General features: G+C 34.5%; 1 protein-coding gene and 1 pseudogene across 1 annotated transcript; one reads left to right on the top strand and one right to left on the bottom strand.

The window, feature by feature from the left end:
- Positions 1–25: 25 nt before the first annotated feature.
- LOC111402798 lies at positions 26–979 on the top strand (annotated as a pseudogene).
- A 759-nt stretch (positions 980–1,738) lies between these two features.
- On the bottom strand, positions 1,739–4,054 carry LOC111402412 (serine/threonine-protein kinase HT1-like). The gene is made up of 3 exons (XM_023030701.1): positions 3,106–4,054; positions 2,434–2,889; positions 1,739–2,158 (listed from the first exon to the last, which is right to left on the bottom strand). The coding sequence occupies exons 1-3, from the start codon at positions 3,526–3,528 to the stop codon at positions 1,922–1,924; spliced, it is 1,116 nt and encodes a 371-aa protein (XP_022886469.1). The 5' UTR covers positions 3,529–4,054; the 3' UTR covers positions 1,739–1,921.
- Between the last annotated feature and the right edge of the window lie 7,219 nt (positions 4,055–11,273).

Here is an 11,273-nt window from a genome sequence, read left to right on the forward strand (position 1 = left end):
TCCCCTCTTTATATGGATCCACCTCTCTCTCTCCAAAACTAATATCATAAGTCATGAAGAAGCTGTACAAGAAAGGCACTGTTCATCCGACGCCACCATTGGTTTCTGAACAAGTGCTGTCATTTTTGCCGGCGACTATCTTGACTCTCACGGCGGCTCTGTCGCTGGAGGACAGAGAAGTTTTGGCATATCTCATTTCTTGCTCCTCCACCAACTTTTCCAACAACCACCGCAAGAACACCCTCAAAACCAGCAGCACAGCAGCCGCTGACCACCGGCCGTCCTTCAACTGTTACTGCTTTAGTTGCTACACGAGCTACTGGGTGAGATGGGACTCTTCGTCCAACCGTCAACTCATACACAAGATTATAGATGCTTTTGAAGATGGTCTGCAAATGCAAAACAAGAAAGAGAAGAGCAAAAGAGAGAGAAGGAGAGTAGACGTAATAACGGTCATAACTCAGATGAGTCAAAAGTCTCTGATCTGAGCTTGAGTAAGAAGGAGTTTACCAACTCAAATTCAACGGCGGAGAGTGCCATTTCCGGTGATGCTGAGGATGAACAAACGGCGGAGGATGAACTCGAAAAAGGGTCTGTTGGAGGGTTCTTGAATTTTCTTGGAGAGAGTTTTTGGGGTGTATGGACCTGAAAAAGAAAAGGTTCGTTAAAGTCGTACGTTTGCTTGTACAATTCAAGAAATTTTCATTTTTTATTTTTTGCAGTTCCTGTGTAAAACTACAATTATGGGTAGTTTTATGTAATCAATCGTTCATTAATTCCTCCAGAAATGTCTAATACATTCTCTACCAAGCAGGGTATATTATGCTCCATTGAAACTTGACACGTGCGCAATTTTTATCAAATGAGCAGATGCTTTGCTCTGATAATTGTTACATGTAACATTTTTCTTTTAAGCAATCTATGAGAGATGGAATATATTCATTTAAATCTATTTCTTTGAAGACCCCAAATCACGGTTTTAACTGTTTGATTGTGGGTAATGGCGTTATGCTTTGTGATTTTGCTTAAATTTATCAATCAATTGTTATCCTCCCATTTATTTCACTTTATCTTCTGCCAATATGCAAACAAATGTAACTTTGTCTATTCTTGTGTTACCCTACATGATTATAGACCTTTTCGAAAAATCCTTTGCTGCCCTGTCCGATTCACTTAAATTGTCTGTTCGTAGACATATGTCTTCGGGGTTCAATTCATTAATGTGCTTTAAGGTTTGATCAACAAACTATACAAAAATGTTTGATTGATTTTAAAAGTTATTAATACGTTGTCGAATAAAATCTAAAGTCGGCTTTTAAACCCGACCAAAACCAATTCCCTCTTGGGTAGGTATGCCATTTTGTTCAAAGTAGGTTTGGTGTTTACAGTTAGCCAAATATGACATAATTTAAAGAAAAATTGACACCCCCAACAACCCAACCATCTCATGCAAAATATTTTTTATCAGTGAGATGTGGGCATGTGTCTTTATTAGGTGGGTGGTAAGAGAGTCTAAACCGCAAAATTTTTAATAAATAGATGATGGTGAGATTCGAATTAAAATTTCGTAGACTGTAATGGGTCTGATATGGGCGACCGGCGCTTATATAGGGCTTGGTTTGATTAAGATTTATGGGCTCGTTCATCTAGGGTCGAGACCAAATTGAGCTAGATAAGTGAATATTCGGAATGCTATATATAATAGAAGTGGACACAAAAATATACACAAGCATTTCAAATTTCCATTTCATAAATTCGATCGAGTTCTACTTAATACAGACAACCTGAACTAATTGAAATAGTATCATATATCAGACAACTATGAAGACATTGACTATAAACAAATTTGAATTGGCCAGTCTAAATGGAAACAACAAAAATACAATAAAGTGGCCATGTATGCGTCTATAAAAGAAGACTGTTAGGCATGTACAGGTATCGATATGCAACCTTTTAAGCGTTCAAGAATGGCCTTTCGGGCCACTAGCTCTGAATGGAGAGTAAGCGGGAGTCCTTCCTTGACACACTCATCATATTTTTCCAAAGCAGACACGATGTCGCTGAAATCTGGCCGCTTTGAGGGGTTTGCCGCCCAACAACGCTTTATAAGGTGTGCGAGTGCAGGTTGACAACTTGCTGGCAATGGAGGTCGCTCGTTCTGCAGAGAAGGTAACAAATATTTCTCAAAATTTCAAGAATTTGATCGAGCATAGCGTGTTTCAATTTCATAAACAAATGACATTAACTCGACTAGATTACATTTAGTACAAAGAGTGTGCATATGAGATCCTGATTTGTAGAAATAATAGGTAATGAACCTCGGGGTACTGGCGTATTTTTATGTTTGATTTTTGACTTATCGTGCCAAGTCCTCGAAACTGATAGTTTTGATACCAGTGGATGCTTATAACAGAATTAGGGAATAAATCTAACCTTATCAGCTACAGCAAATGCAGCTTGCACCGGAGTCATACCCTGAAAAGGAAGCAAGGCCGTCGTAAGTTCCCACAGCACGATCCCAAAACTATAGACGTCGACTTTCCGAGTACAAATTTTCTCCTTGATCATCTCCGGTGCCATCCAACGGTAAGTTCCCATGTTTCCTTTGGTTTTTCTGCACTGTGTTTCAAGACAAGAAGTACCGAAATCTGCAACTTTAACACGCATCTCGTCATTTAAAAGCAAGTTGTTCGATTTGAGGTCTCTATGTATCACCCCTTGTGAATGAAGATACTCCATTCCTCGTGAAATATCGAGGGCTAATCTTAGAATTGTCTCGATTGAAAGAGAGTATGGCTCTTTCTTGTTGAGATACATCCTTAAATTCCCTTGTGACATGTACTCGGTGATAATACAGTATACGGGAGGCTTCTTACACGCAGCAATAAACTGCAGAGAAAGAAGCCGTGTAAGTGAAAATAAGAAGTGCAGTGAGTTTGGCAATGATCGAGTGACGTTCCCGTGAATTTAACAAACACGACGACCTAGGCGAGATATTGCTAACATTTTTCATTCGTAGATCACAAATCTAATTTCACATGTATTGCTTCTTGGACCCCAAACTCAAACAATATAACTTGTTGGATGAGGTAAAGAAATTCTAACCTGCACAATGTTGGGATGATATAAACGTGAAAGAAGGGCAACTTCAGACTTGAATTGACGTTCGAGCAAAGCTTTAGTCTCTTCTTTATGAGTTGGAATTCTCACCATTTTTACAGCAACTGCTCTTTGCTTATAAATCCCTCTATAAATCCTACTGTGTGCTCCAGATGCAAATTTATTGCCTACAAATAACTGAGAAAGATCAGCAGCCCATTCCTCATGATCCTCAGATTCTTCCCACGTTTCGAAATTTTCTGAATCCAATATCATTGACCATGATTCCAAACTGTCAAATCTTTTTCTCTCCATATTGTTAGTTTCAGAAGTTAATTGGTTGTTTCTTGAAGTGGAAGGTATTGATGTTGAAGATGTTTTACTCTTAGATTTTCGCAACCGAAACGGATTAAAACACGAGGTAGCCATTGAAAATCTAAGTTTGTCAAAAGCACACAATGATCAAAACGTGTTGTTTTTCTTCTGAATGAGTGAATTGATTTTAAGAATTGCACGAGCAGATTCACAAACATGGGTTCCAATTATGGAAGAAAGAAAGGCTTTCTTGCACGTTTGGTAAGGTGGATTCGACATGGACGGTATTAACCAAGAAAAAGAAGCTGAAATCTTGTTCATCATGGGCAGATCAGTGTATTGATCATGAAAAAACAAAGGATTTTGGGTTTCAAGGTGACAAAATATGGAATGAAATGAAGAAAAAATCCCTCAAAAATAGAGAGTCTACAGAGAGTTTTGTGGGTGCTTGACTGTTTCTTATTATCATTAGGTAAAGTAGATTTTTGGGCAGATGAAGATGAATTCAAAGAAAAAGTTATCATGGATGTCTCGTGAAATCTTGTTTCAAAAGGATCAAACCCTCCAGTTTTCTTATGCATCATTTAATGCTAACTTGATTAAGTAGCTACAACTTCAAAAGTTTAGTGCTTTATGTTTTAGAGGAGATGTTGCACATACCACATGGAATATGAATATCCAACACGAATTGATGCAAATAATCTTAATTTTTATTTTCAATTTTACTACTGTCAAACAATAAATTTGATAAAAACCAATTATATATCACGTCAAATTAACCCGAGTTGAGTTCAGTTGAAACAACTACTAACGTGATAAAAAGAAGAAATTAGTTTACAAAATTATATAAGGAAATTGGGGCAAATTATCTATAAAGTACGGACCTTGTCTGCAAATGGTCTGTGACGTTCAGTTCTTGGCACAAACCTCCTTAAACCTTTTTTTTTTTTTTTTTTGCAAAAAGTCCTTTTAGATTATCTCCGTTCGTTCTCGGGCTTTTGGTACTCTTTTGGGTAGAGAACTTAGGGTTCAAGAGAAGTAAGAGTTACTCGATCCAAATGGAAAGTAGTCGACTATATGTTTGATACATAGTAAAAGAATGAAATTAAATTAGTAGTACGTATAAAATGTTTGTTTGTTATCACGTACAGTATCACGTATCAATCATATCGCAATTATTTCAATTTTTTTGTGAGCATAGATTAAAATTTCTAGTAGTTGAAGTAAAGGTGACTCAAACGGTGTAAGAATTTTAGATAGAATCTTTAACTGAACACTTTCAAAAATAATTAGATAAAGTAGCACGAGTCACGGAATTTACTGTTGTTCATACCAACATGTTTCCCTTGGTGAAATTTATGTGGAAAATTTTTATAGATTTTTTAATCCATTCTTGAAATAGATAGAAATTATTACGAAGATATCAATTTTTGTACTTGATCACTGATGACATTTCCATTGAATAGTATCCTCGATACCTCCATCGTAATTACTGACGAGAACACCATAAATGATGTTATTGGTAATTACCGAAAATAATTAAATAATTAAATATTGATGGAGAAGTCATAGGTGATTATTGACAATATTGTCGAAGTTCTTATTTAAAATTTTTTTATGCTAACTTACCAATTGAGCCCGTCGTCAACGGGTCATGGGTCAACCCATCTAAATGCTCTAATTGGGCTGCACGGGGCTTCACAATTCGCCCTACATCAACCATATTTATGAAAGTAAATAAAAGATATATTATTGCGAAAAATACTACGTAGCTATAAAAAAAATATGTATTTAAATTTATTCACCATTTTATATTTACGTAACCTTTTTAAACTTAGCCAAAAAGGCGATTATTATTATTATTTCATTAAAGTTTGAAATATATATATTTATTTATTATTATTATTTTTTTTACATGGACCATACAATAAAAAGTTGTATAGGATAAATCTATAATGATTTTGCACGCACAGGTAATGTATTTGTGAGACGTATTATTTGAATCAATTAACTATAAGTCGCAAAAATTACGGAAAAATAAAAAAAAAAAGGAAGAAAAGGACGGAGAAGCTAAATTTATGCTGTAAATGTGAGATTTTCTACTTTAATTTTTTAACTTTGTAATGTAAGAAATTTAACTGCAGTGCAATTTCACAAAATTTATAATAGTGATTTTGAGCCCCATTATTATTATTATTATTATTATTATTATTATTATTAATATTATTATTATTATTATTGACAATAATGCATTTTAGAATAGTGATTTTATGGAAAATGTGTGGTTAAAAAATAATGAAATTTTTTGGATTTACGTTTAATATTATTTTATTAAAAAAATGTGTGATTAAAAATAAGAGAAAGAAAAATGTGTTTTGAAAATAATAACTAATCATTTTCACATAAATATTTTGTTGTTGAAGACGTCGCAAAGTAACAATCTATAGAATGCGTCCAAACTTAATGTATTTACAAGTTAGAACATTTTCAGAATCAGTGTTGTTGTGATTTGATTTATTTTCGTTAAGATGTGAAAATTATGTCCGTAACTTGTAAACATGAAAATATTATTGCAAATAGGAGGACCAATAGCACATTAAAAATCAGGTAAACAAGTGAAAATGAGTTAAGTTATTTGCACATTAATAGTGTACATTACTTTTGGCATCATTCAAGTTGGCACGAGTTGATTGGTCAAAAAAGAAATTTATTTTTTTAAACTGTCCAATAGCTTGTTGCCATATAACACAATGAAAAAAATGATGTAAAAAGTAATATACGTACACCATTATAGTTTAATTTTTTATTCTCGAAGGCGTGACATAAAATTCAACTATTTATAAAGTATGTTAGATCGATTTCTATAAATAATAGGGATAATTGCAGTAGAAGCCTCAAACTTTCTAAACACTAGCAAATATTTTTCTAACTTTTTATTTGTTGCAATTGTCATCCAAAACCTTTTAAAACGTTGTATCTGAAGACATTTTGGATGAAATCTGTCTAATTTACCGTTAGTTGATCTCAAAAAGTGATTTTGACCCAAGAATTAATTTTGACAACAATTTACTCAATTTTTAAAAAGGCAAAATAGTAATTTAATATTTTTTCGGTAAAATAAAAAAAACTTAAATAAAAAAAACAAACAAAAAAGAAAAACTATTTTCTTCTTCCTCACCCCACTCCCACTCCACCTCCACCCCATTCCCTCAACCCAAAAGAATGAGGAGATTAGGATAAATAAAATGAAAAATATGAAATTGCAAATGAACGCTCAAATGGAACAGATCCATGATGAAATTCGTTATACTATGCATGCCCTTGCATAATATTTCTTACCTCTTGATGTATAATGCACATTTATGGGTATATAATTGATTTCTCGTGTCGATTTTTCTAACGCTGTGCTTGGTTATATAAATTTTCTTCGATTGTCTCTGAATTGTATAAAAATGTGGAATTGGCTTCTTCCTTCTTCCCCCTCCCCCCTTCCCCCTTTATTCACTGAGCATCTACATTGAGTTGGCGTTATGACGTTTTCTTTTCTGGGTTAAGTGAAGCAAATGAATTCTGACCATTTTTGCTTTGGATAACATTATTGGGGATAGCACAAAGAAGAGACTAGTTGTAGCGGCGATAACTGACTGCTCTTTGTTGATTCTATTGTTTGGGTAAATGGTGGAGTTTGTAAAGTCTATCTTTAGGGTTTTCTTTAATTACACATTTCTTTTGTTGAGATATGATGTCGAGAATCTTATGTTGGAGAAGGAGACTTCTGCAGAGGTATTGGTGGTATGAAGTGTAGAACCCTTCACGGCAACAATGAGAGGCTAGGTTGATGGTAATGGAAGATTTTGGTTGAGGCGAATGTAGTGGGTGTATAGGTTGTCGACAGGGTGGAGATTTTTGTGATGGGGTTGAATTAGGGTTTCGGTGGGAGAATTAGTGGGGTGGGGTGAGGAAGAAAAAAATAGTTTTTTTCATTTTTTTTGTTTGTTTTTTATTTAGGTTTTTTATCAATTTATGGAAAAATATTAAATTACTATTTTGCCCTTTTACTTGAGTAAACAGTGGTCAAAATCACTTTTTAGGTCAATTAACGGTAAATTAGACAGATTTAGGATTGGCAACAGTTTGGTTCGACAAAATCACTATCGAACCACCAATTTTTTGGCCATACCATAACCCTGTAAGTTGGTTCGGTTCAGCTCAGTTTGTGCGATTAATAACCACGAAAATAAATTATTTTTTTATAAGTCCAGTCGTCAAATTGAAAAAAAAAATTTACTAAAAAAAAAAAAAAGTCAATGAAAACAAAAACACAATACCAAGTCAATTTAGCAAACAATATCTTAAATGAAAATGCAAATAATATCACAAAGTAACAATTTATAGAATGTGTCCAAACTCAATGGGTTTACAAGTCCGAACATTTTTAGAATTGGTGTTGTCGTGGTTTGATTTATTTTCGTTAAGATGTGAAAATTATGTCTGTAACTTGCAAACATGAAAATATTATAGCAAACAAGAGGTCCAATAGCACATTAAAAATTAGGTAAACAAGTGAAAATGAGTTAAGTCATTTGCACATTGAAAGTATACATTACTTTTAGCATAATTCAAGTTGGCACGAATTGATTGGTCAAAAAGCTATTTATTTTCTTAAACTGTCCAATAGCTTGTTGCCATGTAACGCAACAATAAAAATGATGTAAAAAAGTGTTGGGCGCGAAAGCTCCGATATCACTTGTTGATCCTAAATCAGATTGTAAAGAATGAGATTTAATGACGATGTGAAGTATTAAAGATCACAACAAGAAACAAGATTAAAAGTAAAGAAATAAACAAAGAGAATTTATCGCAGAGTAACGATGTATTATAAATTGACAATATGAAGAAAAATTACAAACACGATAATAATGTTTAAATAAAACCGATGGAAGAGTCTTATATTTATAGATCACGTTTTAAATCCAAGAAGAGTCCTAAAAGGCAAGAAAATATATTACAATTAGGAGACCCAATTTTAACGAAATTTTGTTTCCTTGTTGTTGAATGCAGTTAGACTTCTTTCTAACACCAACAATATGCGATTGAAGACTCCTATTTAAGTCACTACTCTAACAATCTCAACCTTGACTCAAATTCTGATGTAACGAGCGGAGCTCCATAAAATTTTTCCACCTGAGAAATAAACTCGTTTGTATCAAAATGAAATGGCAAATTTCCACAACTCAATAACCAAAACTCTCCATATAAACTATCGTCCTCTGCACGGCGTCCACAAGCGACACCTGAATCCTATTCTCGGGTTCCTAAAATTCCACCAAGGAATTGATGTTTACCAAATAGGGTCGAAGCACACACTATTAGCAGAAATCATACAAAATGCCTGAACGGAAAGCCTCTTGCTAGAACTGTCGCCTTTAACATCTCCAAAAGTATTATAGACATCACCGACACCACAGTACCTATGCTCAATGGATCCAATCCTAGCAACTAAACACGGTGCAGCCGCTGAAATTGGTGGCAAAGTGGAATCACTAACGCTCCCTCGAGCAATGTTCTGAATCGATCCAGAGCCCGTCACAAAAAGTACTATACCAAAATGAATATCCACCACGGTACTGAACTTGTCCATATGTCTTTTAACTGCATCTGTGCTCCCCTGTAAGATGTACAACTGAGAAATTCTCCCTCCCTCTAGCACAACACAAACACCCATTCGGACCTTCAAGACTCCACCTCCATATCCATCGGAGAATTTATACCCTTTTGCATCCAAAGTACTAAGCGATATGAGATTTCTTTTCAGGTCTGCAACATGTCGAACTTGATCAATTGTTCTAACTGTCCCATCCCGCAGCCTAAATTTGACTTGACCGATCCCAACAATAAGGCAAGACGGGTTGTTTCCCGTTACAACTCCACCTTGCTGAACAACCTCATATGTTTGAAAGAAATTTCGATTGGAATACATATGATACGAACATGCTGAATTAAGAATCCACTCCTCGTTAGGCCTAGATTCCACGGTCAACATCATATCTGTACCATCTGAAAAATCCTCAACTCATTTGTTTCGTCTGAAGTTAAAGGTTGCGCTCTATGATTTGCAGTTAAATCACCTTTAGCCTGCAATTTATCGTAATCCTTCTAAATATGTCCCTTAATTCTATAGTAGAAGCAAAAAAAAATTGCTGCTATTGTTTGATCTGCCCCTCCGTCGACCACCATGAGATACAAGAGTTTCATCATCCCTCGATGTAACTCCAACAAAATGCGTCAACTTTTCCTTTGAATGCAAAAGCATCATATACGTCGTCTATATTTAAAGTATCTCGAATATACAAAATAGTATTTCGACACAACGCATAAGAGTCGGGCAACGAACATAATAGGATCAAGGCCAGATCCTCTTCATCGTACTTAACTTCCAACGTCTCCAAATCTACAACTATTTCATTGTACACCAAAATATGGTCTTCCGATGACCCTCCTTCCGCCATGCGACGAGAATATAGCTTCTGCTTTAGAGCTAGTTTGCTCATGAGACTTTTAGTCTTGCATAACTGCTTCAGTTTTAACCACAAGGCAGCCGCTGTTTTCTCCTTCAAGATATCCTGTAGAATATTGTTGGATAAATGAAGATAGATTTGCGATAAAGCCTTTCGCTCCCTCCGTTGTTTCTCTTCCATTTTCCAATCAGCTGACATCTTCTCAAAACCTAGCAACGCATCGTCTAAATCTTACTGCACCAGAATAGCCCTAATCTTTACTTGCCATAAAGAAAACCTTGTATTATGATCCAGCAGCGAAATGTTATACCTCATGATAATCATATCTAAAAAATCCTCAACCAATCCACAGAAGAAGAACCTGGCTCTGATACCACTTGTTGGACGTAGAAGCTTCGATACCACTTGTTGATCCTAAACCAGATTGTAAAGAATGAGATTTAATGACGATGTGAAGTAATAAAGACTACAACAAGAAATAAGATTAAAAGTAAAGAAATAAACAAAGAGAATTTATAGCAGAGGAACGATGTATTATAAACTAACAATATGGAGAGAAATTACAGACAAAACAATAATGTTTAAACAAAACTGACAAAGGAGCCTTGTATTTATAGGCCACATTTTAAACCATAGAAAAATCCTAAAAGGTAAGAATAAATATTATAATTAGGAGATCTAATTTCAACGGTATTTTATTTCTTTGTTGTTGAATGCAGTTAGACTCCTTTTCGATACCAACAATACGCGATATAAGACTCCTATTTGAGTCATGACTTTGACAAAAATTGATATACATACACCATCATTGTTTCTTTATTCTCGAAGGCATGACATAAAATTCAACTATTTATAGAGTGTTTCAGATAATTGCAGCAGAAGCCTCAAACCTTTTAAACTCTAGCAAACTTTTCCCTGATATTTTTTTTGTTGCCGCTGTCATCCAAAACATTTTAAAACGTTGTATTTGAAGCCATTTTGGATGGAATTGTCTAATTTACCGTTAGTTGACTTAAAAAAGTGATTTTGACCAAATAATTAATTTTGACAACAGTTTACTCTATTTTAAAAGGGCAAAATAGTAATTTAATATTATTTTCCAATAAAATAATAAAAAAGAAAAAAGAAAAGAAAAACTATCTTCTTCTTCCTCACCCCACCCCCTCAACCTAAAATAAGGAAGAGATTAGGATAAAATGGTGAATATGGAATTGCAGACGAATCCTTAAATGGAGCAAATCCATGATGAAATTCTTTATACTATGCGTGTCCTTGCATAATATTTCTTACTTCTCGATGTATAATGCACATTTATGGGTATATAATTGAATTCTCATGTCG

The sequence above is a fragment of the Olea europaea genome, chromosome 10 (genome assembly GCF_002742605.1).
Source record: "Olea europaea var. sylvestris chromosome 10, O_europaea_v1, whole genome shotgun sequence".
NCBI classification, from domain to species: domain Eukaryota; kingdom Viridiplantae; phylum Streptophyta; class Magnoliopsida; order Lamiales; family Oleaceae; genus Olea; species Olea europaea.

Excerpts from the sequence above, each read along its gene's own strand:
- LOC111402412 (XM_023030701.1), bottom strand. The coding sequence starts at position 3,528 with ATGGCTACCTCGTGTTTTAATCCGTTTCGGTTGCGAAAATCTAAGAGT. Across the intron at positions 2,890-3,105 it reads ATCATCCCAACATTGTGCAG|TTTATTGCTGCGTGTAAGAA; the intron begins GTTAGAATTTCT and ends CTTTCTCTGCAG. Across the intron at positions 2,159-2,433 it reads CATTTGCTGTAGCTGATAAG|AACGAGCGACCTCCATTGCC; the intron begins GTTAGATTTATT and ends CCTTCTCTGCAG.